The sequence below is a fragment of the Lepidochelys kempii genome, chromosome 23, assembly GCF_965140285.1.
Source record: "Lepidochelys kempii isolate rLepKem1 chromosome 23, rLepKem1.hap1, whole genome shotgun sequence".
NCBI classification, from domain to species: domain Eukaryota; kingdom Metazoa; phylum Chordata; order Testudines; family Cheloniidae; genus Lepidochelys; species Lepidochelys kempii.
In genome coordinates, this window is record NC_136402.1 from 16,329,140 (window position 1) to 16,357,019 (window position 27,880).

The 27,880-nt window shown below is 50.4% G+C and overlaps 1 protein-coding gene and 1 long non-coding RNA gene across 2 annotated transcripts; one reads left to right on the forward strand and one right to left on the reverse strand.

The window, feature by feature from the left end:
• Positions 1 to 579: 579 nt before the first annotated feature.
• Positions 580 to 27,736, reverse strand: KASH5 (KASH domain containing 5). Its single transcript, XM_078850067.1, has 19 exons — positions 27,580 to 27,736; positions 24,713 to 24,808; positions 23,884 to 24,064; positions 22,734 to 22,795; positions 21,484 to 21,556; positions 20,514 to 20,675; positions 19,399 to 19,516; positions 18,349 to 18,399; positions 17,148 to 17,225; positions 16,350 to 16,406; positions 15,668 to 15,727; positions 14,642 to 14,706; positions 10,749 to 10,836; positions 9,422 to 9,550; positions 8,288 to 8,400; positions 7,249 to 7,402; positions 3,319 to 3,383; positions 2,078 to 2,188; positions 580 to 905 (listed from the first exon to the last, which is right to left on the reverse strand). The coding sequence occupies exons 1-19, from the start codon at positions 27,734 to 27,736 to the stop codon at positions 695 to 697; spliced, it is 2,031 nt and encodes a 676-aa protein (XP_078706193.1). The 3' UTR covers positions 580 to 694.
• Positions 18,431 to 22,897, forward strand: LOC144929686 (uncharacterized). The gene is made up of 3 exons (XR_013634917.1): positions 18,431 to 18,693; positions 20,847 to 20,957; positions 22,724 to 22,897. It is a non-coding gene; the product is annotated as an uncharacterized LOC144929686 (long non-coding RNA).
• Positions 27,737 to 27,880: the final 144 nt, after the last annotated feature.

Genomic DNA, 27,880 nt, shown 5'->3' on the forward strand with positions numbered 1-27,880 from the left:
CAGGGCACACCCAAGGGCTCTGCAGCTGTGGGGCTCTAGGAGAGGTGGTGCTGGGAGTGGGACCGTCTGGCTGCAGAAGCGGGACCTGGCTCTCGATTGGGCTGCTTGGGGCAGGGATGGGCATGGAGTTTAAAGCCACCTTTGTGATTCCTGGATCTGGGGTCTGCCTGGGCCCCGCTGTCGATGGGGCAGATCTGGGGCTGCCCTAACTTACTTTGATTCCCACTGGCCCCGAGGAGTAAAGAATAACCACAGCACCTTGCCCTGCCCCCAATTGGCCCTGGGGGTAGGGAATAGTCACCGTGCAGGGAGCCCTGGCTACACCCCTGCCCTGTCCCCTGTGCCAAGGGCTGGCAGCGAAGCCCTTAGGCTAGCTCTGCCCTGGTGGTGGGTTGGTGGGAGGGGGGCCCTATCACAGCCACTCAAAGCTGCCAGAGTGCCGCAGAAGGGGCCTCAGGCGACCGAGAACAAGGGCTGCCTGCGGGAGGGGACCCAGCAGGGACGCGAGCTCCCTTGGCCAGCTGTGGGCACAGGCTGACCCTGCACCGAAAGCTACGCTCCCGTTTTATTGGACCAAACTGCTGTTTTATTTGCCTTCAAGTGGGAGCTGCTCCTAGCGAGGGCGGCTAGCAGCTTAAAATGGTCCTTCCCTGGCCCCCAACGAGCTGCTTTCCCCTGTCTAGGTGGGAAGGGGTCAGACAGGAGGGGGCCTCAGGTACCACAGCTGGAGGTGCGGCCACACCAGCCTTGTGGGCATGGTCCAGCTGGGCTGCTGCCTGCCTGGTAACACCAGGCAGCACAGTGCTGGCACCAGGAGGAGTGTGACGAGCAGGGCCCCCAGCAGGCGCCTGGGCAGGACGTGGGGCTGTGGTCGCTGCAGAAGGGAAATCAGGCCCCAGGGAAACCTGCACAAAGAAACGTGTTGCTTTTACAAAGGAGAGATGCTGTGACTTTGCCCCCTCCCATCCAGAATGCACCAGAGAGCCACCTCCCAAATCAATCCATCAGGAAGAAAGCTCACACCAAGATAAATGTGGGGTTGAAGGCTCTTGCTCCCAGATGTGCGTCTGTTCCCCCCCACCCAGTCTGATCTATGCAGGGGGGGGGGGGCGGTAGCAGAAAGGAATTAACACCAGTGTTGGTTAACGCCCCTCTGCACACACCGTTCAGAGCTTTCTGCTAACCTGGGGCACATTATGACCTCACTTTAGACCAGGTTTATTTCACTTTAGCTTAAATCTTTCAGGAAGTGGTTTAAGCTGCCGTGAAAGGAGAGCGTCCACCCTGCGGTTTGTACCTATCTAAACAGATTGAAAGTTGCTCTGTTAGGCAAGCTGGTGCCACTTTCTCCTGGGTGAGCCTTGAGCCTTCTCAGTTTTCCTTTGCATCTGGATTTCTACATTGCGAGGTAAGCAGGTTCTGCCCCGGTCCTGCTGCCCCAAGGACCACACTTCCTTAACTGCTGTCTGAAATAGACCAGGCCTGTGAGAGAAACAGCCAGGCTTGATTTACATATGGCTGGTGATGGAGAACTGACCCCAGCCCTGGGATGTTGGCCCCATGGTTAATTCCCCTCATTGTTAAATATTGTGCCTTGTTTCTCTAGCCTCAGGTTCCAGCCACTGGATCGTGTTAGATCTTTGTCTGCTAGCCTGAAGAGCCCATGATGTCAGTACTGACCCCTTAACCATCTCTGTGAGCTAATTAGATGTGGCTCCTGGAGCCATGTTTTCCAATCCTCAAACCATTCAGGGGGCTCTTCTCTCAACCCTCTCCAGTTTATCAACATCCTTCTTGAGTTGCGGACACCAGAACTGGGCACAAGATTCCAGCCAGGCCAAATACCGAAGGAATGTAACCTCCTTGCTCCTCCTGGGGTTCTTGCTGTTTATACATCCCAGTGCTGAGTGTGATACAGCAGAAAAAACATTCTTGACTCACCCGCGCATCCTCTGGGATATCCCTGGCACTGACCGGACAGAGCTCTTTGGTGGGTGTGTGGGAGAGTGGAACCGCCTAGGCACGGGGGTGTAGTGGAGGACTGGGATTAGACTGAACGCTGCAGGGGGCTACTCACCATAGTGCAAAGGTTTCAAACCAGCAGTCGTGCAGCTGCTTCTGTTTGATCGGGGACAGCTGATTCTGTACTGGGACGAGTGCACCTTGCTGCAGGCCTCCTGCAGGGCTCCTGGAATAGAGAGGCCAAGCTTTGAATCTCGGTGCATCGCTGGGATGAGGGATATTGAACAAGGCCATTGGCTGGGGACTGTGGGAAGGGACAGCTTGAGGCTACGTGCTCCAGACACACGGTACATCTACATGGGGATAAAAATCCTGTGGCTCTGGGTCTGCTGACTCATGCTTGCAGGGTTCAGGCTGTGGGGCTATAAAAGGTTTGGGGCCAGGCTGGAGCCTGGACTCTGAGACATTCCCCCTTGTGGGGTCTCAGAGGCTGAATGCACTCTGGTTTTATAGCCCCCCAAATCTTGAGCCCAAGTCAGCTGACCCAGGCCAGCCACAGTCCTGCCACAGGTCTTTAATTGGAGCAGGGAGATACCCAGGCAGGGCCACTCACCTGCTCAGATGCTGAGCCAGTCACAGAGCTGTCAGGAATAGTGAGAAGAGCTCGGTGAGATCCAGCCCGGCTGGACAACTAAGATCATTCTAGACAACAGCTTCACGCTGTGCTCTGGCCCATGGGGGAATGGCAAACGCCCCACCATTGCTAAGGGTGCGACTGGGCTTTTGCTGGAGTTGGTGAGAGCAGGAGAGCACCAGAAATGATCAGAGGCTTAGAAAACACAACCTCTGGGGAAGGGCTGAAAGAACTGGGCATTTTAGTTTAGAGAAGGCTGAGGGGGGGATAAGTCTTCCAGTATTGATGAGATCATTCTAAGGAGGACGGCGATCAGCTCTCCATGTCCACCGAGGGTAAGACAAGAGGGAACTGGCTTTGTCTGCAGCAAGTGCCATTTGGGTTGGATATTAGGAAAGCTTCCTAGCTTTAAGGCTAGCTCAGCAAGGGAATGGGTGACCAAGGCAGGCTGTGGAAACCTGGGCATGGGAGGTTTGCTGGGTCTGTCCTTAGTGTTGGGGGGTGGAGTAGATGACCTCTGGACGTCCCTTCTGTGGCTCTGAGCCACATCCTCGGCTGGTGGAAATGATCTTAGCTACCGGGAAGTCAGCAGAGTTCCGTGTGCCAGCTGCGGGGCTGTTCCACCCTCTCAGGGCTGTAACCGGACCCCCGTAACGGCTCTTCACCATGGTTAAAATGCCAGCCTTACCCCTTTAGCAGCTTTTGGTCACTCACAGGCTTACCTCTCTGCTGCGATGGACAACAGAGTGTCTGCGGGCCCAGCCTCCAGACAGATAGGCTTTGCTGCCTGAGAGAAACAATCAGATACAATGAGGAGTAAACGGGCTATTGTTCCAGAGCTGTCCCCACCCTGCTCAGCAGAGCTTAGCTGCTGTACCGCAGGCTGTACTGTGATACAGAATTGCCATGGCAGCAGGATGGGTTTTACAGTAGGGTGCTTGTCAGATTTTCTTAGCAGGGAGCTGGGGTCTCTCTTCTCTGCTGGCTCCAGAAAGCTGCCAGCTGGCTCCAGAGGGTTGCCAGGAGGCATGCTGAAGGAAGGAAATCAGTATTCTTTCACCTAACGCATAATTTTCCTGGGGAGCTCTCATTACTCCGGGATCTAGTGGAAGCCGGTCACATTTTCCAAAGGGGTTGAACACTTAGATCAGAATATCTTGGATAATAAGATAATTTAAAAAAACTAATAAAGAGTTTTATCTGAGCACCTTGCTAACAGATTTAGCCTCACAACCCTCTAGGAGGGAGGGAAAGACTGTTATTCCCCATTTATAGCTGAGGCACATGCAAAGACGGGCAGAGCAGGGATTCAAACCCATGTTGCCAAATGCCAAAGCGAGGGCCCAAACCACAGGACCATCTGTCTTGTCTGGTTTAGTAGGGATGTAAACCCTTATGGTTCAGAGACTGCACTTTTAAACAACATGGGGTAGGATATCCCGTAACTGTAGGGTTGCTGGCTTGGTCAGTCACTGGTCTGATCCAGCCTGGCAATTGTCCTATGTTCCTAAAACAGGGGCATGAAAGCTGGCCTGTGGTAGGCAAAGTTGGCATTTCAATTGTCTGAGGGCTCTAGTAAGCCAGGCAAAAAGCAGAGGGATCTATACTGCACTGCTTGCCCATCTAAAAGGCTTGTTCCATTGCCAATCTCCGAGCACAAGTCCTATCTCTCTGGGAGGTCTGGCAGCAGTGTGCCCATTTTATGGACAGTGACTCAAGCACAAAAATGGCTTGTACGGAAAGCAGACTGTACAGCCTGGTCTCCACTTACACTGGCACAGCTGTGTCGGTCAGGGGTGTGACAAAACCACTCTCTGCCCTACTTAGCTATGCTGACAAAACCCCCAGTGTAGACACAGGGATGCCCACGTATGAGTGCTGCTGTTGGACAGATGCTGTTCCTACTCCAGCAGAACGCCTCCTTCTGTCAGTGCAGGTTGCATCTATGGTGGGCATGGGCTGTGCGGTATAGATATGGCCTAAGATCAATAGCAAACCAAGGAGTCCTGAGCAGCTGCTCTGGTCAGACTGCTTAGGGGTGTCCAGCTGGAGAAGCAATGAACCCTTAATGAAATGCATTGTAAAAGTGAGACCCAGTGCACGGTCGGTAACCCTGGAGTTAGCTCTTACAAGGAAGTAGGATTTTTTGCTGCAATCCATTCCCCATTGCTAGGACAAGACCGCAGCAGTGGCCTGCCTCATGGTGGGGGCTGTTCAGATAAACAGGTCCCTTACGGGAAATACTCCTGTCCAGCTAGTAATCATGAGGCAGACACATCAATATTGTTAAGGGCCATGTGGGTTTTTTATTTCCTTTTCCCTAGCAGAAAACAATTTTCTTTAAAAGGAACCTCTTCCCATTCAGGGCCCCCGTGGCTGATAAGAACCTCTTAGCAGGAAAGGGGTAATTAGCGAGCACAATGGAGGAAGAAAAGGAGGACTCGTGGCACCTTAGAGACTAACACATTTATTTGAGCATAAGCTTTCGTGAGCTACAGCTCACTTCATTGGATGCTGTAGCTCACGAAAGCTTCTGCTCAAATAAATTGGTTAGTCTCTAAGGTGCCACAAGTCCTCCTGTTCTTTTTGCGAATACAGACGAACACGGCTGCTACTCTGAAACCTGTCACAATGGAGGAGTTAGCCCATTACCAGAGAGATGTTCATTTGTTTAAGTCGGGGAGGAGAGGGGCACAGGTTATAACGGAAATAAAGTGTAAAGTTCACAATGGCCTGATCTAACTACAGCCCCTGCCCCCGTCTCTGCTTGTGGCACAATTCACCGGCAGCCATGTGAAGCATTGTGTACTATTGTAAATGACTGCACAAGGGGCAAGGCAATGGCGAGCTCGGCTCTTTCTAGTCTTCTCTGCTGGTGCTAGAACAGCTGCAGCTCCTCCGGGCCAGGGAAGCCCTATTGTAGACGCAACTCCTGCTGCTGCTGGCATCCTTACGGTTATGGCCTAGATGCTCAACGGTATTTAGGTGCCTGACCCCCATAGTTAGGTGGCTAAATAACCTTCGAGGATCTGGGCCCATGTCTTCAGCTTGTTTTAAAAGATGGCAGTCAGATGAGCCTTGTACCAGTGCAGACACACTTGTGCTCTGTCTGTGCCTCTGAGTAACACCCTTTATGGAGTCTCAGAATCATTAGTCACTTATGAAAATCTTGTAGATGCTAAAGCCAGAAGGGAGCCCGGTGGTCATCCAGGCTTGACCTCCTGTGAAAGCAGCCATAGGACTGCCCTGAACTAACTCCGGGGGGAACTTGAGCTGGTCTTTGAGAAAAACAGCCCCTCTAATTGCCAGGGATGCAGAATCCCATACAGGCCTGGGTCAATTGTTCTCATGGTTAACTCCCTTCACTGTTAAAGTTTGCACCTTGTTTCCAGCCTGAATTTGTCTAGTTTCACCTTCCAGCCTTTGGATCATGTTAGACCAGGGGTCGGCAACCTTTCAGAAGTGGTGTGCTGAGTCTTCATTTATTCACTCTAATTTAAGGTTCTGCATGCCAGTAATACATTTTAACGTTTTTAGAAGGTCTCTTTCTATAAGTCTTTAATATATAACTAAACTATTGTTGTATGTAAAGTAAATAAGGTTTTTTAAATGTTTAAGAAGCTTCATTTAAAATTAAATTAAAATGCAGAGCCCCCCGGACCCATGGCCGGGACCCGGACAGTGTGAGTGCCACTGAAAATCAGCTCGCATGCCGCCTTTGGCACGTGTGCCATAGGTTGCCTACCACGTGTTAGACCTTTGTCTGCTGGATTGAAGAGCCCTCTATTAGCAAATTTATGTTCCCCATGCAGGTACCTATAGACTGTGATTGAGTCACTCTCCACTTTATCAACATCCTTCTTGAATTGGATCTTAGACTCTCTGGGACTCAGTTTCCCTATCTGTAAAATGGGGATAATCCCTTCCTTTCTCTGCCTGGGCTATTTCAATTCTAAGCTCTTCAGGGCAAGGGCTGTCTCTTGCTGTGTGCACGTACAGCACCCAGTGCGATGAGGCCCTGATTGCAGCTGGGTGCTACCATAATCCTACAAGTGTTACACACACCCCTTGCCCAGACATGTGTTTATTATTTCTTTCCAAGAAGGAGGGAGAGCAACCAGCTCCAAGAATGCAAATTATCTCCAGAAACCTATTATTCAAATGGCTGGTGCTCTCCATGGGGCGGTTAGCTAATGCCTCCTGGCTGGGTGTTTATTGTCAGCGCGAGCGTTCATCGCCATCAATTTCCCTACTGCCGGCGCCACTTTGTAACCAAGCAGGGATTGGAGTTGAATGATTGGAGGGGGATGAAAGCTTATAGGCCTTTGCCAGCGCAGGGGAGGAGAGTAAATCTGAGCTTCTGCGCTGTTCCATGTGCTGGCTGGGATGCTGCCGGTACAAATAAGGCTGGTTCTGCCGCTGGCGTAGCTGACAGCATCGCAGGATCTGGCCGGAGCCTGAAGACACTCGCGCCTGAGTCTGACAGTGCCATTATTATTTATAGCACAGGAGCAGCTAGAGGGCCTGACTGAGAGCGGACGCCTGCCAAGGCTGTAACTCATCCGGCTGCAATCAGGCTAAAGGCATTCCCCTGGGTGTGTGCTAGGAAAGGCAGTTGGATTTAGCTAGCCCACGTTAACTAAGGTCTGTACCTTCCCTTCCGGCCAAGGAAGCACATGGGTCTCCAAGCAGGATAAGCAGCTGTGCTCTTCACTGGTCCCCATGGCTAGTTTAAGCTGCTCCTCTGTGCCATGTGCACACAACTCTTCCTTGGCTGGGCAGTTCCCACCTCTCCTCTCCTCTGTGCTAGATGGGAAGAGAGGAGTTGTTTATCGTCACAGCAATGCCTGAACAGAGACTGGCGCTAGGCACTGTACAAATACATACATAAGGCGAGAGGGTCACTCTCCCAAAAAGCTTACATGCTAAAAAGACAAGACAAAAGGTGGGAGGGAAAACTGAGGCACGGGGCAAGGAAGGGACTTGCCCAAGGGTAGCAGCAAAGATGGGACTAGCATGCAGGTCTCCTGATTCCCAACTAAGTGCCCTATCCACTCGCCACACTGCCTCTCACTAACAGATCCGTCTGCTAGGGAAATAATTTAAAGTCTGGTTTTATGCCCATCAAGAAATCAAGAACAATCAGATTCCACATGATTCCCAAGAGATCGCAGCTGCTCCTGGCAAACACCCCGCTGTTCCAGATCGGCTGGGAGTTCAGCAGATAGCTTGGCTGGCAGTGTGGGGAATGTTATTATTTATTAACTGTTTGTGTTGCAGACGCATTTAACAATCCCCATTAAGGATCATCTCCCTTGTGCGGTGGGTGTGTACATATCCCCGGTGTGTGTCAATGACGGGTACCTCTACAACAATAAAAGACCCACAACTAGCCCAGGTCAGCTGGCTCGGGCTGTGGGGTTATAAAATTGCTGTATAGACATTCGGGCTCAGGCTGGAGCCTGGGATCTGAGACCCTGCAAAGTGGGAGGGTCCCAGAGCCTGGGCTCCAGCCCCAACATCTACACTGCAGTTTTCTAACTCTGCAGGATGAGCCCCAGACAGCTGCCCTGGGCCAGGATGGCTGTTCCGCGGGTCTTTTATGGCATTGCCAACGTGCCCGATGGAGCTGGGGGAAGAGCCAGCAACATGGGACAGGTAGAAGGCAGCTCCCTCGTCCCCTGTTCGTACCTTTCTGGCATCTCTGGTGTCAGTCGCTGCTGCTGCTCAGCCCGGACTTTGGCTTCTGCGGCGGGGCTTGGCTGAGCCAGCCATGCTGGGGTGCAATCGGCCGCACCCACATCCTGGGGAAACAGGTCCCTGAGTCAGTGCGGCCAATAGTTGGGTAAGGCAAACATCTGGGAGCTGTTGTCCAAGGCTCCCAAAGCGCATCCCCGGGCCAGCTAAGCTTTGCAGTTCCCATGTAAGTGCGGCTGGCTCCCTTTTAAGCCACAGACAAGAGCAGAGACTCGCTCTGCTGCTCTGAATGAGGGGCAGAGGCAGGAATAGAACCCAGGAGTCCTGACACAAGTTCCCCCTCCCCCGCTGTAACCACTAGCCCTCACTGGCCCCTGGAGTTGGGAATAAAATATTCCGACACTATCTCCCACTTCCCTGGACCACGTTCCCTTCCACTGCAGGGACTAGGCCTCACGACTCCTGACTCTCAGGCCCCCCGACCCTGTCCTAACCTCTCTACACTACTCGCTGCTAGAATAGCTCAGTGGTTTGAGCATTGGCCTGCTAAACCTAGGGTTGTGAGTTCAATCCTTGAGGGGGCTGTTTAGGGATCTGGGGCAAAAATTGGGGGATTGGTCCTGCTTTGAGCAGGGGGTTGGACTAGATGACCTCCTGAGGTCCCTTCCAACCCTGATATTCTATGATTCTAAATGGAGACCCCAAGAGTTTTTAATGCCTCCCGCAAATAGAGTGTGCCTCCTACAAAGCCCCCGCCCCGCTCCCTGCGGCAGAAGCCCCCTGGCCCAGCACTGGGGCATTGACGCCAGCCCTAACTGAGGGGAGAGCAACCCCTGCAGCATGAAGAAGCATTGGGGTCAGCACAAATAAAGGAGAGCACCCCCTAGTGAAGCACCATGACATCCTGCGGCCTGAGGTGGGTTTTTGCTGAAGGCCTCCCTTCCAGCTCATGCCCAGTCCTGTGTTCAGCTCTGCGAGATTTGACTAATCTGAGTATTTAGCCCAGCATCTGGCCTGCCGTCAGCCCAGCATGGTGGCTCTCAGGGTCAAGTAAAGGGGCAGGGCTCCAGCTGGTGAGAACACTGCTTGAACACTGCTTCCCTCTCCACCCTTGGTTCCCACCCTCACCTGCTCCTCTGCCACCGCCCTGACATCCACGGGGCTCATCTCGACAAGTTGCTGTGACAATGCAGGAGCTCCTGAGCCTGGCAACAGCCCACACAGCGGGCTGGGCAGCCTGGCCTCGGCCTTTCGTCCCTGCATGGAGAACGGGGCGGGGCAGTAGTGCACATACAACAGCGATTTATCCTCGTGCAAACTGTCCTTGGGCGGGCTGAGCGTCCATGGAGAACGGGGCGGGACAGTAGTGCACATACAACAGCGATTTATCCTCGTGCAAACTGTCCTTGGGCGGGCTGAGCGTCAAATCCTCAGCTGGAGAACATCGGTAGAGCCCAGGGAGTCTGCGGCAAAGCCCCGCTCCGCTAAGCCTGTGTGGCTTCTAAAACTCAGGTGCTTGGAGTTTCAAATTAGCTGAGGCACCCGAAATAACTGGCTGCCTATGAAAAACAGGGACTAAACAGCCCCATACCTCAGTTTACCCCCTGGGCATCCTGCAGATGAGGACACTGATTTGCACTTTATTATGCGCTGTGAGATCTGTAGGTGAGAGCACCCTGCACGGTTACTCCTTACCTTTCTAATACTGAGCCACAGGACATCCCCCCCAGGTCAGGGCTATTTGGGGGCCTTTCTAGTGCAGTTCCTCTGTGGTTTGCTATATCAGCCCCGCCCTCCAGACGCTGCAGCTGTACAGTGGAGTTCTCTCGCCCTGTCTCTGGAAGAAAGTGGTGGCGGCTTCCCAGAGGGATGTGGAGCTGTCTGGGTCCAAGTGGCAAGCTCAAGTGCAGTGACGGTACAATCGAGCTTTGCACACAGAAGGGATGCGAAAAGCTGCTTTGGAGGAGATGTTTCCCTGGTCTTTCTGTAGAGTAGTAAGCAAGCGTGCTTCCTTGATTCATAGATTCTAGGGCCAAAAGGGACCCCTTGATCCTCTGGTCTAACCTCCTGTGTATCCCAGGCCATAAGACTGCCCTGAATTAATTTCTGTTTCAACTTCGGCAGATCTTTTTGAAAAACAGAACATCTTGATTTAAAGAGGGCCTGGGACGGGGAAATCCACCAGAGTCTTTTCAGCAGTTAATTCCCCTCACTGTTCTGTTTGCTGGGGAACTGGGGGTCAGCATGGAGTCTGAGGACACAGCACCTCCTACTGCATGCTGCAGGCCATCGCCCCCTACTGCATCACCAACACTACTACTGTAGCTGTTCCTTTGAGGCCTCCCAGCCAGCTACCGAGCAGGCCTCACCTGGCTTGACTTTTGAACTCTACCAGGATCAAAGCACAAGGTTAATTGGGCTTGCCAGATCAATGCAAGGCTGCCCTTCCCCCTACCTGCTGGATTTCTTCTATCTCCATGCAGAGTGGCTGTGCAGGAAGCTGACGGTGGGGTTTAAGCTCGTGGGGCAGCTCCTTCGGCAGCCTGTATAAACACAGTCAGTTCTTTCTTCCAGCCTCTGCATTCAGTTGTCTAACCTCTGGGATATCCTTGCTTTTCATATAAATATCCAACCCCGCTTTGAATTGTACTAAATTCTTGGCCCCAGCGGAATCATGTGGCTATGAGTTCCACAGTCCATTCCCCTGTAGTTAGAGGTCAGCTCATGGCCAGACTCAGGTGGGTTTATAGTTCTTCCAGAGCTCTTGGCTATTTATTTTTTAATCTTTACCATTTGAAGTCTGGATGGTTTAATTACAGTTAAGGCCAATGAAATTTCCAGCAATCGGCTCTGAATTCAAAATTGCAGGGCAGGGAGGGTCTTTATGTTCACTGTTTGCACAGCAGCGGGCACAGTAGGGCTGGCATAGAAAGAGGGTGTTGCTTGCCTTACGTCAACAGTGGCAGAGCTGGGGACTACGCGGCCTCTGGCCAATTTGCCTCCTGGGCCACCGAGCTCTTTTTGCTAGCTATCTGCAAGGGATTTTACTCTATCATATGGTGCCTGGGACGCTGTATGAACATGACAATGATAAGCCAGGTGCGACACGCCTGTGCCGCGGTGACTTTTCCATCACTGACTGCTGTGATCCGAGAGCAGTTTGCATCATCAAAAATGGGCCCTGGGTGACCCAGGGGGGAAACACCCAGCCAATTGCTAGCAGCATGGGAGCAGCACCAATGCCCTATGGGACCAGATCAGCAAGAGCTAGCCAAACAGCCACGAGAAGGATTATCATCCTCCGATGGGCAAACCGAGACAGAGAGAGATGAGGGTAATTGTGGCAGAGTTGGGAACGACGCCAGATCTCCTGAGTTCAGTACCTTAACCACAGTCCTTCATAACTCTGAGCCTTTATTATTGTCAATGCAACCTGGGCAGGGCCAGAGAAGAGCTCAGAAACCTGGTTCTCTGGGGTCGTCTGGATCTCCCATCCCCAGTGCGGGAGAGTGGCTAAGCAAACTAAGCTGTCTCCCTGCCCCCAACATTTCTTCCTGTGGCGTCCAAGCCCCACAGCTTCCTCCTGAGCATGAGGCAGGAAGAGAGCTTGCTCAAACCTCACGCCTCACCTCTGCACAGAGTGGTGAGAGACAATTGCTGGATAAAGATCACCAGAGAGTATGGCTGGGAGGAGTGTTTCTGCCTGCACCAGGTAGCCTGTGGATCAGGGCCCTTTCCAAGCAGATGCAGCCTAGCTTGCAGCCTCCAGTGAAATTTGTCCTGTCCCCAGCCTGGCCCTTGGGAGACCTGTGTCTCTCTTGCACCGGTGCCACACGACCCAGTTTTATATCAGGAGCTGGGGTCTGAGCTGGGAAGAGGTGAGGTCAGTGCAGAGGTCCCAGCAGGGAGCTCACATTACACATCTGCCCTGGGCTTTAGCAAGGAGGGGAGCTGAATTCAGACTAGCTCTGGGGAAGAGGCTACAGGGAACAATCCTGCCCCACCCTACGGGGCAGGCAATGGGCTAGACAGGAAATGTGGGTTTCAGAGCTGTCCCTAGGCACACGCTGGATATAGGGCTGCCAAGTTTGGTTGGACATATTCCTGGAGGTTTCATCACATGACATAATCTCTAATTAAAGATTAACCTTTAATTCCTGGAGACTCAAGGGCAATCCTAGCTGGTTTTTTGGGGCCAGCATCCTAGCCCTGTGAGAGCAGCCCAAGCTTCCCTTCCCATTTGCCTGATGCTCTCTACTCCTCCTCCCACCTTTCTGACACTCCTGCCAAAGAATGACAAGGGCCCTGACCCCTCCCCTGCAAATTGTTAAAGCCATCCCATATCGCGGTAAAGGCGAGCAGTTCATGCATTACATTATGGTTCCATATATAAAGGGTATATAGAGGTTTTAACAAATGGCTAACCCGTCGTTAGAGCCCCGCAGTGCAGGACGTGCCTTAGAATGGTCCATAACGCCTTGCGCTGAGGGGCTTAGAATCGCCTCTAACCCATGCTGCTCCTGTCCGCCACATGTTTATTAGATCTAGTGATTGCTGATTCATCCTTTATAAAGGGAGCCCTGGTACGCAGCATGACAGGGCAAGGCCCCGGTCACACAGTGTGCACAAACCCCCAGGGAGTTTTGCTACTTATCTAATCTAGGTCTGTCCGTCTAACTGCCAGTCACTGGTTCTCATTCTGCCATTCTCCGTGAGATTAAAGAGCCCTTTAATACCCACAATTTTCTCCCTAGACACTGTAATCAAGCCGCCTCTTGCCCTTCTTTTTGGACACACTAAACAGATTGAGCTCCTTGCATCACTCACTGTAAGGCGTTGTTTTCCCCAGCTCTTGAATTATTTCTGTAGCTCTTCTCTGCACCCCCTCCAATTTTGCAACATCTTTTTTAAAATAAGGACATCAGAACTGGATGCAGGGTTCCCGTTTCATCTCACCGTCACTCAGAGCACATGAGAAGGGATTCCTGAAACGAGCCTCTCGCTCCCGGCTGAGCTAGGGCAGATACTCGGTCTTGATTAAAAGACTGATGGAGAGACCCGCCCTTCCCGAGGTGAGCTGTTCCACTGGTTAATTACACCCTGTTAAAAATCTGCATCTCACTTGTAGTCTGAATTTGTCTGCTTCAGCTTCCATCCATTGGCTCTGGAGTGAGCTAACCTAACCTACAGATTTCAGAGTAACAACCGTGTTAGTCTGTATTCGCAAAAAGAAAAGGAGTACTTGTGGCACCTTAGAGACTAACCAATTTAACCCTTGTTAACCTGTTTAACCCTTGTTAAACAACCATTTTTTCATGCTTTGTGTGTATAAAAAGATCTTGTGTACTTTCCACAGTATGCATCCGATGCAGTGAGCTGTAGCTCATGAAAGCTTATGCTCAAATAAATTGGTTAGTCTCTAAGGTGCCACAAGTACTCCTTTTCTTCTAACCTACAGAGTGCGTGTGTGTGTCTGTCCTCATTAGACAGACACAGAGACAGATTAGATGGGATAGTTTCTGGCTCAGGGAATAAACCATGATTTCATCGGCCTGAGGTTCCCTTCTGAGCAGGTTATTCCAGGACTGTCCCTGCTGCCCTCGGAAGCAGCTGGCTGCCGGAGGAGACAGGGGACAGAGTGCTGGCCTTGCAATGCACATGCAGTGTGGACAGTGCTCGCCAGGCACCCTTTGGGGGAGCCAGTGGCATGGCGCCGTGTATGAACTGCAGCCCAGAAGCAACCCCCAACACTGAGCGGGAAGGTGCAAGCATCGGACTGCATGGTGTGTGCTGCAGAGCCCCACAACGCAGCTCCTGCCTTACTGCTTCAGGGATTGCAGGGTGCCCCCTAAGCGCTACTCTCAGTAATATCCATGCTCCGGTGGCCCCACGGGACTCAGCTGTGGCACAGAATAACCAGGGAATAAGGCTCTCTCAGCTACACCCCCTCGTACCCCTCTCCTCCAGCCCACCACTTGGGGCTGCTACTCAGGTGGCTGTTCCCTGGGCGGTGGTCTGTCAGGAATCAGGACCTGTAGCAGGCTGCCTGATGGGTGGGAGAGGTCAGTAAACCAGCTCAGTCCAGCAGCTGTTTGGTGGCTGTGATAGCTCCTGCTTGTCCCCAGCCCTGCTCCTACTTCACCTCCATCCAGGTAACCCGGCTCTGACCACGGCTCCAATTCCTGACTTCGGCTCTGACCCTTGGCTCGGGCACCTGGCCTCTGACTCCTGCTCTGACCGCCCACACCCTGGGCACTGACATTCTCCCTGCCCTTCATGCCAGCCTGGCTGGCGTACAGACAATGAACAGAACTGGGTACCTAGGAGGGGCTGCTCAGAAGGACTTACATGGCCAGGTCTTCGGTGGTTTGGCACAGCTGCTCCTGCAGCTGGCTTGTTTCCAGTCTCAGCTCCTGTGGAGGAAGGACAGATCCTCTGGAGTTTCCTCTGCCATATAAGCCGTGTTCTCCCAAACCACCCAGCTCATCAGGCGTTCCTACAGCCAACGGGCCTAGTTCTCCATTACACTTGCACCTCTCTTGGTGGCCCTGGCACAGTAAAGGGTCCTTAAAGTGGGGCAGAAATGGCCTCTAGAAACTCCCCACTGTGCAAGGAATATAACTGCTTTCCCCTCAGCCCCTGGCATAGGGGGCCAGTGAGGGCATGGCTGGAGCACACGGCATTGTGGCTGTTCTCCGCTACCCAAGCCCCACAGGAGCCAGATTGGAGGCGTGGCCAGAGGGGACCATAGGCTTAAGTTAGAGCAGCCCTGAGGTCACTCTAACCTATGCCAGGGCCCCCTATCCACAGCCCTGGAATACAAGGAGTGCAAAGATGGCTTAAAGCCACCTTAACCTGCCCCTCCCACACTCACCCCCCTGCTCTGGTGCAGGAGCAAAGTAACTGAGATTCAGGCCAGCCGAATTTAGGGATCTCCTGGGAGTCCTGGGTCATTGAATCTAGTCCCTACAGGCCACCCCGTTGTACCATAAACTTATCAAGCTCCATCATCAGATTAGTGTTTGTCCCCACCACTCCTACTGGAAGGCTGTTGTGGAAACTCCCTGCTCTCATGGTTAGAAATCAGCTTCTAATTTCCAGCTGAAACTCAACCCTGGCCAGTTTATCGCCATTTGTTGAACTCAGGTGACCAGCACTGGACACAGTATGCTGGATGAGGTCCCACCGGTGCCTTGCACAATGGCGTGAATACTTCTTGGGGCCGTTTGACTTAGGACACCTGTCTCCTCCATGGTCCACTGCTCCAGGAGGAGGATACAGAGAGAGCACATGGGGCTGGGCAGGGAGGATCCAGGCTCTTTGGTGAATCAGGTGGAGAGGCCAACGGAGCAGATGGGCAGGACCCTTCATTACCTGCACCACGGTCCTGTACTCCGCCAGCATCGCTGTCAGTTCTTCGGCACAGTTTGTTTTCTGCAAAAAGCCCCAAAAAAAACAGCTTTGCCCCTTCTGTCATGGTGACAAAGGGGGCTCTGACAGATTATCCCTGAGTGGCTGCTTATTAGACACAGGTCTAGCTTTGAGCTTAATTTTGAGTCTGCAGCGACACCTGCTGGTTGTCATGAGCACTGACAGCACACCCAGAACCACGATTTGCATAGGTTTTAAGGCCAGAAGGACCATTGTATTCATCTAACCAGACCTCCCACATGACACAGGCCAGAGAACTTCACCTGCATCGAGCCCCATAACTTCTGCTGGCTGAAAGTTTAAAGGGAGCTGTACACAGCACACATCAGTGACATTAATAACACCTCCTCTTACCGAGGGTTTTTCATCGCTAGATCTCAAAGTGCTTTACAAAGGAGGTTAGTATCATTACACCCACTGTACAGATGGGGAAACTGAGTCACAGAATGGTGAAGTGACTAATTCAAGGTCACTTAGCAGGCCAACAGTCAAGCCAGGAACAGAACCCGGGTTTGCTGAGGGCCAGTCCAGTGAAACAGACAAACAAGAGGATGGACAGAAAGGAAAATTCAGTACTAGAAACAATACCAAGCACGCTGTTCTCAGTCACATACCGATTGCTCACCTCAGTAAGGGCAGTGTCTTTGCAGGAGAGGAGAGTTTCAATTTCACAGAGCTGGGCCTAGAGAAAGGAAATATGTGCTTCACCCTTAGCCCGTCATCAAAGATCTCAAAATGCCCGAAATTCACTGGTAAACTTTCAAACCCCAGTGGGAAAGCGGGGTGGCATAGGATCATAGAAATGTAGGACTGGAAGTCCCCACGTCCAGTCCCCTGCATTATGGCATTAATCCCATTTTGCAGCAAGGGAAACTGAGGCATGAGGGAAAGAGATGTGTTCCCCCAAGATAACACAAAAAATCAATGGCAGAGTTAGGAATAGAACCCAGGTGTCCTGACGTCCACTCAGATGCTATAAGCCCCTACACAATACAGGCCAAAATGCTGTTTTCCCACCCCATGGGAAATTCCAAAATTTTAAAATGAAAACCAGAAATCTCATCATTTTTCACAAAACAAAACATTCCCAAAAATGTTCAGATATTTTATATGAAAATAATTTAGCATAGAATAGTCAAAATGGAACTTTTTAATAATTTCCTGTTGAAAGCGAGACAATCTAGCAAACCATTTAGATTTCGTCATATCAGCATTTTCTATTGGAAAATTTTTGACCCACTCTGCTTAACAGCTAGGAGGACCTGTAGAGGTGCAAAAGTCTTTGCTGGGCTACGCACGCTTGCTTGCAAGCTACACAAGGAAGCCAACAGAAGCTGTGGGTTCTCAGCACTGTTGAGGAGGAGGTACTTAGACCCTAGCAACTGATATAGGTGACACGCATGTTGACATTGATTGTTAGTACCTTCAGATTTGCCTTCTCAGCAACCAGCCCTGCAACCTTCTGCTTCACTCTGTCTCTCTCTATGAGCAACTTCCTGTTCTGTAAAGCAGCCGCAGGTCAAGGTTAGTTTTAATTAGCAAACCATATCAAAGAGAAATGAGAAGAGAGCTCTCTAGCCGCTCCCCTGGCCCCTTCACCAATGAAATGCCGCCGCTGCTGGGATGGGACGGGATGGGATGCACAAGCAGCTTAAGGGTGCACAGCAGCTTAGCACAGGAAGTGAAAATGAATTCCACATCCAGCTGAAACTACAGCAGCAATTAAGGCAGTTTACATGCAGTTAGGCCCAGATCTACCATGGACTTCAGTGGAAGTTAGGACCCTAAATATCTCTGAGGATCTGGATTTTTGACACACTGAAACCTGATCAGGACACTGGGGTTAATAATTCCTGCTCATATTAAAAAATGCCAGGCCACAAGGAGTCAGATGCAGTTTTGCATCTGCCCAGAAAGATGGCAGCTGCAGCAACACAGCGCCCCCTCCTGCTGCTGCACTGGGGCCCTGGAGTCAGCACTTATGCTGCAGAGTGTCCCCTCGGAGTCCCCTGCCCCCTAGCTCAACACTGGAACACTGGAACAACAGATGTTGAAGCCAGAAGGGACTATTTGGATAATATAGCTTGACCTCCGGCAGAACATTGAGTATTTTACCCAGAAATTCCTACCTCCTGCCCCATATCTAGTGGTTGAGATAGAATGTCTCTTTCAGAAAGACATACAGTCTTGATTTAAAGACTCCAAGTCCTAAAGAATCCGCCCTACCCCTTGGTAAATTATTGCAATGTCTAATAATTCTCACTCTTAACATTGCACACCTTGTTTCCAGCCTGAATGTATCTAGCCTCAGCTTTCAGCCCCTGGATTCTGCTCCGCCTTTGTCTGCTACATTAACGAGCTTTCTAGGTACTTACAGACCTCTTAGTCACCTTTTCACCTTGTCTGTGATGAGCTAAGGAGACTATTTCATTGCAAGGCAGATTTTCCAGACCTCCTCTGTGCTCTTTCCCAATTCACTACTGACTCAGAGCGAAGACCACCTCCCACTGAGTCACCCACACTGCCTCCTCCGTGTTTCTTGCTGACTTGGCATTAAAGTACACAAATGGTTAACTTCCCAAAGACAGCTCCAAACTTTTGCTACTCTCCAGAGCCCTCCTCACCTCCTCTTGAAGACAGTCCACTTGTAGAGAGAGGCACAGCTGTTCCTTCTCCTATAAGTTTAAAAAACAAACCAAACATGGACCTAAGCTGTATCCCCCAGAGTTTACCTATGACGTAACTCAAGTAATGGCCATGTCTTGGTTCAATAAATTGAAGTAACTAGGCTGCCGGTGTTATTTGTTATCAACACACATTTATTTTTACTTCCCCCCGCAATCCAGGTGGTTAATTTGCATCAAGAGCTGAGTGCCCCATGACAGCTGTGCCACGCCGAGAAACCACTCATGGCTGCAGCAGATGGGAACTTTGAAATGCCCATGGGTTTAAAGAAAGACAACAAAAACGTAAGTGAACTCAGTGCTGACGAAAAGCACCAGATTGACGGGCTGAAATCCTCTGTTTATCCCACAAAACAGGCACACTATGGGCAGTCGCCGGGAAAACTTTTTGCTCTCCCACATGCTGCCCCCTGCTGATTTTCCTCCCACTGCACTGCTGGGTTATCAGTTGGTGTAAATCAGCACACATCTGCCAATCCAACCCACCTAAGAATCAGGCCCTAGGAGTTAGAGACCATTCACGCCTGGATCTCTTTGCTACCAGGACCCAGGTGTGACAGTGGGTTTATAACACAAAGGACTGTTCTGCTAGGAAGGACGCTGAGCCCCATCAACTTGTTACATGTTTGAGAGGGATGTGTCGGTTTCACATGGTCACTTTCTGAGGCTCTCAGCAAAGAGAAGGCAAGGAAATTGAGGTTTTCTTGAGTGGTTACATGATCATAGCCATGCAAGTGGGCAAACAGATGCAGAGAGAGTGCGTGACTTGTGCAAAGTCACATGGTAAATCAGCTGCAATTTCAGGTAGCAAACCCAGAAGTCCTGCTCTAACCTGACTCTCCCCCACCCCCGAGGCAGTGATAGAACCCAGGAGTCTTAGCCCCACTACTCTAGCCATTAGGAAATACTGCTTTCCCAGTGATATCAGACTATCTGCCTGAACTCCTAGCCAGGGAAATGTTGCTGAAACAAAGACTCACAAGCACCTACCAGCTGCCGGGCTTGTGAGTAAAGTTTGCCCTTCTCCTCTTCCAGACTTTTTGCAACAGCCTTCAGGTCTTCTAGTTCGTTAGCCACTGATTTAGCCTGTTCTAGGGCCTGTTGCATGCTACCAAGGAGAGCAGCCAGTTAGGAGAGGCCAGTAATTCAAAGCCTCTGAATTAGCAATGGTCAAAGTAGCCTGAGATAACTGCAATACAGGGCCAAGTGTCACTGAATAAGATGTCCGAGTTTCCGTGGAAGCCTTAGGAGTTGCAATGGTTGAGGTAAATGATGGATATATTCGTTATTACTCTTTGTATTTCAGTAGTCCCTAGAGGCCCAGTTGTCGACCAGGACCCCAATGTGCTAGGCACTGTACAAATCGAGCAACAAGACGGTCCCTGCCCCAAAGAGCTTCTAATCTGAGCAATGAATACAGCTGCTAAATTCCCCCGCAAAAAAAAAACACACAGCGGCTACTCAGTTTAAAATATCCAGCACCCAGAAGGGGGAAATTGCTGAAGCCTCGTGAAATAACGAAAAAATAATAATAACCCCAGACCGAGCGCTTCACCTGCCATTTAAATTCACCCACCCAGGAATGGAACATGGAGGCCGTGTCTGAGCACGCAGCAAGGCTGCACAACATCTGGGCACGGGAAGGCAAAGTGAATCCTGTACCTGGTCCACACCTCAGGCAGGGGAATTTAGGGAGGCAGAATGGAATTAGCCAGGTTGGGATGTAGCCAGCAACACCTGGGAGAGCATGCCCTATCCTGCAGTGAGCATGCCTCAGGGTCTCAGAGGCTATGAGCAATCAGCATGCTTCATGTAGGCCTCACCCTATCACCTCCAAACAACACACTGGAGAAGTGGGACCAGCACTGACTGCCAGGGAGAGCGCCCCCTGTTCAGCCCCCGCCCCGCTCCCTTCAGCATGGGCCCTTAGCACCGCACTGGGGCCAGCACTGCCTGCCTGAGGAGAACACCCCCTACTGAGTGTCCCATACAGCTCCCTGAAGCACACTGCCCCCTAGAGCCGTGTCAGCGCTAAACCAGAGAGGGGGACAGTGCCCCTCAGCCTGCTCCCTGCAGCCCCCCCGGCTGCCTCCCGTCCCACTCACCTTCTCAGTCTGCCTTGCAGCTGGGAGATCTCTTCGGTGAGGCGGGAGTTGAGTTCCTCAGCTGCCTCGATGGTCCTCTGCAGCTTGGCATTCTGCATGGCCAACTTTTTGTTGCCATACTCCAGGTCTTCAATGCTGTTCATCAAGGCAGCAGCCTCTTCCCTTGGAGACCACCACGAATGAGGGCAAGGGGGCAGTCGGTAGGGAGAGCTCTCCTCACTTGCATTACTGTGACGCCGCACAGCATCACTCACTCAACCCCAGCCTCCAGACCACAGGCTCAGCACTGATCGGGGACGCATTCAGCCGCTGAGCCTGAGATTTTTGTCTTAGCCCACTAGGAAATGGACTGGAACACCTCCACCCCATATCACACCCGACCGGATGGCGATCAGATGGCATTGCCTACAGGCTAGCAAAGGAGACCTGGATCGGCAGCACCTGGTAAGACCCACCGGTTTATCTTGTTCAGCACCAGACACTTCAGAGACTCCAAGAGGGAAAGTGACCAAATTACCACCACAGGAAAAATGATGACCGCCTAGTATCCCCCTCCTGACACTCCACAGTGGTCCATCTAATCCAGCATCCCACGTTCTGCTGCGCTGGATCACTTGCCAGTGATCAATCCAGCTCACACTAGTGATCAATCTAAGCCAGTGTACGGTTTCTAACAATGGCTGGTGCTGGCTGGTTGGGAGAAGGGCGTGATTGTGACTCCCCAGTAATGCATCTCATTACTGAACACTGCACACCTAGGAGGGTTATCCCTTCCTGACTCCCTGAAGCATGTGAATGGTCCTTGTAACATTCGTCGAGATAGAGGCCCTGTGGCTGCTGTTTGCAGATAGTATAGCATCTAATCCTTTTCTGGAAACTTACACAGGTACGAGCCTGTAATACCCTACAGCATGGGTTAGTTACATCCCAGCCTTCCTGATTTGGCTGACTATGGGAAGTTAGTACTTACGAGTTTACACAGCTGACATCCCCGCCATATCCCTCTAACTGAGCAGCACTAGAGACAGGCCTCCTCCTCCTCCCTGAAGAGGAAAAACAGAGAGCAATGTCAGGGCCACAGCCTTACCATGGGTTTCTGGTCGTGATGCTTGTGGCTGCCAGGAGTAGGAAAAGAGGATGGCAACCTGAAGATCTATATCAAATTATGCTCAGGAACACCTGCTCAGTGGCTCCCACTAACCGACCAGGAGGTGTATTAAACTCAGGAATAAGTTATAACTGATATTTAAGAGTCTTTCTCTTGTCTGTGAAAGGCCACTGGCCTCTCCTGGGCTCACTGGAGATGTGCCGTGGGAGGATGTCACAGCTTCTGTGCTGTGCCAGGGGTAGGGGTGTGTAAAGGTGGCTGAATGCTATGTCTGTGTTTCCCCAATCCTGGGGCTATCCAGACAGCACTTGAGTCCCCCACATAAGGTAGAGCAGCCCAGAGGTTGTTTTAACTTACTGTGGCTGCTGGTAGCCCTTAGAGGTTGTGAGAGTGGCTGGGATAACTGGAATGCAGAGATACTCTGGCCACATCCCCGCTTTCCTGTGCCAGAGGCTAGGGAGAAAGACCTGGCATGGCAGGCCTACTCAGTCTATCCTTCTACAAAGCCCTCTGTATAACCTACACTCTTATATCACTGCAGTTTCTGAGTGCATCAAAACTGTCAGAGCACCGAGGAAGTGAGGGCAGAGAAAGAGACTTAGGACTAGATCCTCAAAAGCATTTTGACCCATTGGAGTCCAGACTCCTGGGTTCAGTCCCATCATCTGAAGATTGCCCTAAGAACTCCCAGGTAGCCAGTTCAGCTAGCTTTCTGGCTGCTTTGCAGAAGCCCAGAACTGGGCCCCAGAAGACCCTGAATCACACATCTTCACATACGCAGACAAACCCAATCAGACACAACCCTTCTGCCCTATAAGCTAATCAAGCTCTTTCTCCTACAGACCAGGCAGAAAGAGAAAGACTGCTGTTGATTATTCTATTTATAAACCCTCAGGAGGCGCTCAGATGCTACAGCGACAGAGGGGCTATGCAAGGATTAATTATGAGAGTATTTCAAAACCTGGGTGGTTTCCTGTGTCCCCAGCAGAAAGGGCAAGGACAGACGCCTCAGTCAGGCCAATCAGTAGCACAGGAGGTTGTATTACCGAACCGTCTATACTTAGAATTAAATACACTGTCTTTTTTTTATTATCCCTTTCAGCACAACTTACCAGATGGCCACAGGCACATATTGTACACAAACTTGTCTTGCTCCTTCATGGTGTCTAATCCCCTGGATGAAACATAAATGAATAGTTATAATTCCCACTTTATCACCATCTGTATGAAATGAATCGTGTGCTCTGTGCATATCAGGTGACTTTTTGCTATTCACACCCACTTCTTAATAAACACAAGGATGAAAATAGTTCCTCAAGTTTAGTGGTGAGTGTTGTACCATGCTGTAATTAAGGCAGGATGGTCGCTTAATTAGTCAGGGGTAAGAAACAACTGGGTCTCTTTAATGATTAAAGTCAGAAAAGTTATGCATGCAACAGGTGAGCCTTAGGGTTGTCCTAGATAAAGCTGTGATAGAAAGGCCCAGAGAAGGGTTATATTATGCATTTCACCTGGCTGTTTCGTTAGAAGGGAACAGAGCTAATAAATATTAATATTGATAATGAGAGCTGATTCTGGAAGCCTTTTTTTTGTTTGTTAAAGACTAAGAGGCACATATGACATAGATACACAGCTGGACAGCACAGGGAGTGGATTCTTACAGCAGTGAGGTTCTCTGATAAGAGAAAAGGAGTACTTGTGGCACCTTAGAGGCTAACAAATTTATTGAGTCTCTAAGCTGCCACAAGTACTCCTTTTCCTTTTGCGAATACAGACTAACACGGCTGCTATTCTGAAACCTGATAAGAGAAAGGAACTCCTAGGACAACTCTGGGAGATGTATATCAAGTCTCCGCAGGAGTGTAGGAGTCAGGACTCCTGGGTCCCAACTCTTGGAGAGAATATAGACTAGGAGGGCAGAGTAGGACTCCTGGGTTCTATTTGCTGCTCTGCGGTGTTATGTTGTCTAGGAAATTAGAGCAGGAGGGAATGGGAGTCAGGACTCCTGGGTTCCAATGAGTTCCTGTGTAACCCTGGAAGGCCAAGCCACTTGGCAGATGCAGATCGGTGCATAGCAGGATTTTCACAAGGCCTTAGGTGCTGAATACCCATTCATTTCCATTTTTTTTTAAAGTACCTTTGAACATCTGGCCTTTTACCTGTCTGTGCCTCAGTTTCTCTTTCTGTGGATGAAAATCTTACCCTCTCTCGCTGTGGGGTTGTGACACCTATGCCACAGATGTTCCTAAATTATCTACTCACCCATCCTGCCGACAATCTGCAATCCAGTTCTTCATAACGGCATGGAAGGTCGGTAAATCCACAGTGACACCCCTCTCTTCTGGGTCCAGCATTTTGTAAAGCAACTGCAGTCTCTCTTCCTCACAGCTTTGCCCTGTCACAGACTGTAAGTACTCGATAATACGGAAAACAGACACTTGTCCTGCAATCAGAAATTCAGACACACCAATAATCACCCCCTGGCAAACCAAGAACATTGCTAGAGATGGAAGGTTCGTCTTGTGATTACAGTGATGGCCTGGGAGTTTGGAGATCAGTGGAATCAGTGGGAGGGAGGCCCAGATCCTCAAAGGGATTTAGGTGTTTGAGTTGCTGGAATCCCTGTGTAGTTGACAATGGATTTGTGCATTGTCCTAAATCCACATCAAGGGACCTAAATAAAGTGACTTTTTTCAAAGTGACCCACTGAGGTCAATGCAACCTCTGATTAACAGGTGGGGCCATCTCTGCTGCAGCTACATGGTAATCTATGCCCCTTCTGCTTCTTAGCAATATAGCCCCACACCCCTGCCTCAGGAAGTTGACCATGCAGTCTGCTTTCAGCTCAGCCTTGTTAACTCCTAGGAGAGTGGAAGATCCCAGGTACAGGACACTAGGATGCAAGATGGTTTTTTCAAAGGTCTTGAGAATGGGAGGTAGGTGAAGGGGCTGGAATTTGCCATCTGAATGCTCACTGGCTTCCACAAAGGAGCCATTGAATCTAACGCACAGTTGATTTCCTGGTAGCATTAAAGTGGCTGGGACTCTGCCAGGGCTGTGCATTTCCAGCTGACATTAGAAAGCTTTCTACCTGTTTGTTCCAGGTCACAGGCTTCAAACGTGCAGGTCAGGACGTGCTCCTCGGAGCATCGGCTCTTGCTGCTGATGGCAGTGCTCTCCCATGACTCTAGTAAGGAAGAGGAGGAGAGTTGTAACATTTACAAGCTAAGAACATAAGAACGGCCAAGCTGGGTCAGCGCAATGGTCCATTTAGCCCAGTAACCTGTCTTTGACAGTGACCAATGCCAGACGCTTCAGAGGGAATGAAAAGAACAGGGCAATTATCGAATGATCCATCCCCTGTCCACCAGTCCCCGCTTCTGGCAGTCAGAGGTTCAGGGACACCCAGAGCATGGGGTTGTGTGCCTAACTATCTTGGCTAATAGCCATTGATGGACCTACCCTCCATAAACTTCTCTAATTCTTTTTTAAACCCAATTATACTTTTGGCCTACACAACATCCCCTGGCAATGAGTTCCACTGGCTGACTGTGCATCATAAGAAGAAGTACTTCTTTCTGTTTGTTTTAAACCTGCTGCCTATTCATTTCATTGTGTGACCTCTGGTTTTGTGTCATGTGAAGGGGGAAATAACACTTCCCTTCACCTTCTCCACACCATTCCTGATATTATAGACCTCTGTCGCAGTGACTCTCAAACTTTTTTACTGGTGATCCCTTTCACATAGCAAGCCTCTGAATGCAACCCCTCTTATAAATTAAAAACACTGTTTTATATATTTGACACCATTATAAATGCTAGAGGCAAAGCAGGGTTTGGGGTGGAGGTTGTAACCAGAACTGGACACAATAACCTAGTTGTGGGTGTGCCATGGATTTATAGTGGCACTATGATATTTTCTATCTATCAATCCCTTCCCTAATGGTTTCTAACACACCGTGAGCCCCTGCACATGGAGCGAATGTTTCCGGAGAACTTAATGTCTGGTTCCAGACCTAATTACCCGTAAGCAAAATCTCCCCCATTCCGGACTGTCCTATGATCCCAGTACTGTGCTGTGGGATAGTGGACAACTGGCCTTTGTGATTACGCTATAAGGAACAATCCTGACCTGTCTGAGGGGGCAGGAAGGTGGGGAACGGTCTCCCAGGAATCTAATACTATAGGTTTTATCCCTGCACTAACTTTTAAGATGCCATGATTCACACACACACCACAAAAATCTCATGCTTATGCCCAGGGATATCAACAGACCAAATTCTGCTTATACCAGCCCCATCTGGACTAATTCCTCGGACTTAAATTGAGTTACTTGGGATTTATGTTGACGTAACTGAGGGCAGAACTTGGCCTGACAGGTCAAATCACAGGATGTGACTAAGAGGAGAATTGAGTTCACAAAGGCTGATATGCGTAGCCACAGTATATTATGTATGTACGTATCTTTCCATCTCCATACACTCCCCCACAGCCCATCTATCTGTCATACAGCAACCACCGCAGTACCCAAGCATTCTTTGATCTCTTACCCTAACAACTTGGAATAACCAAGTCAGCATCCATACTCTGTACTAAAGCAAGCCCTACTGAGCAGCGTGGTGGGAGGCAGCTGTGTGGAACAGGATGACTCATCCACCTCTGTGACTTACCTCAATTCAAATAAAACCCAGGCTGCTCCCCTATGCACCCTACAAAGACAGCATCAGCGTTCTTTTAACTTGCTGGAGGATTCTCTGCTCCTTGAAGTCTTTAAACCATGATTTGAGGACTTCAATAGCTCAGACATAGGTGAGAGGTTTATCGCAGGAGTGGGTGGGTGAAATTCTGTGGCCTGCGTTGAGCAGGTCAGACTAGATGATCATAATGGTCCCTTCTGACCTTAATATCTATGAGTCCCTCTGGCGTGAAATCATAGCACTTAGTGCTAGTCAAGGTACAGAGCACCTTCCATGAACTCTCCCAGCCTTATAGCAAATGTGCTCCTTGCTTTTCCTCTTCACACTTAAGCTCACACAGAAAGGCCTCAATCCTGAAATCCAGTCTGCACCACTGTGGCTCCTGTACCGACCTGACTGCAGAATCAGACCCTAACCTGGGAGGCAGCAAGGTCTAGCAGGCCGAGCACCAGGCTAGGGCTTCTGAACACCTGGGTTCTACCCCCGTCTTCCTCTTCGACCTTGGGCAAGTTAACAGTGTTGACGGTGAATTTGTCATCTGTAGGTTTCAAAGCCAACAACCCATTTGGAGGAATGGAGCGGATCTCGTCTCTAAGAGATACTAAGGTCAGAAGGAAAGGAGTACTTGTGGCACCTTAGAGACTAACCAATTTATTTGAGCATGAGCTTTCGTGAGCTACAGCTCACTTCATCGGATGCATACCGTGGAAACTGCAGCAGATATTATATACACACAGAGATGTATGTCAGAAGGGACCATTATGATCATCTAGTCCGACCTCCTGCACAACGCAGGCCACAGAATCTCACCCACCCACTCCTGCGAAAAACCTCTCACCTATGTCTGAGCTATTGAAGTCCTCAAATCGTGGTTTAAAGACTTCAAGGAGCAGAGAATCCTCCAGCAAGTGACCCGTGCCCCATGCTACAGAAGAAGGCGTCCTCTGGATGCTTACAAATTGATTGTTTAATGATTTGTTCTAGTATCTTTTCAAGTATTGAAGTTAGGCTGATTGGTCTATAATTCTCCAGGTCCTCTGTTCCCCTTATTGCTGCAGAATCAGGTAGGCCATACTGCTCACTTGACACTTGGGTCACGTTTTCAAGGTCATATTTGCAACATGGGCCCCCATTCAGCAAAGCACTTAAGCACCCTCTGGTTGCCACTTCCTTAGCTCATAGGGTAGCATTAAAGAATGTGTAACTGCAATAATGGGGGAAACAGAGTAGACAGACAGACCCCATAAAGGGCGCTACATACCCTCTGAGGACTGGACCATGGGCAATTCTGCAACTGCTGCAAGGTTAGACATGGTCTCCATGTTCACTGGCTGACCTGTTTCCCCACAGCAGCTGGCTTCATCCAAGATCCAGGGGGAAGCGTCCCCCTGTGGGGAAAGCATGTCTCCCGAGGCCATGTCTCCCATCACCTTAGCTGGCCCTGCAATAAAAGACAGTGTGATGCCCTCCAAGCAAGCTCTCTGCTGGGAATGGGGTAAACTGCAGCAGATTGATTGATCTAATTAAATTAGATGAGAAGAGAGGCTAGAACGGGTGGCGAG

Coding starts and splice junctions, on each gene's coding strand:
- KASH5 (XM_078850067.1), bottom strand. CDS start 27,736: ATGGCCTCGGGAGACATGCTTTCCCCACAGGGGGACGCTTCCCCCTGG. Junction 21,557..22,733: donor TATGTGCCTGTGGCCATCTG/GTAAGTTGTGCT, acceptor TTTCCTCTTCAG/GGAGGAGGAGGAGGCCTGTC. Junction 20,676..21,483: donor GATGTCAGCTGTGTAAACTC/GTAAGTACTAAC, acceptor GTGGTCTCCAAG/GGAAGAGGCTGCTGCCTTGA.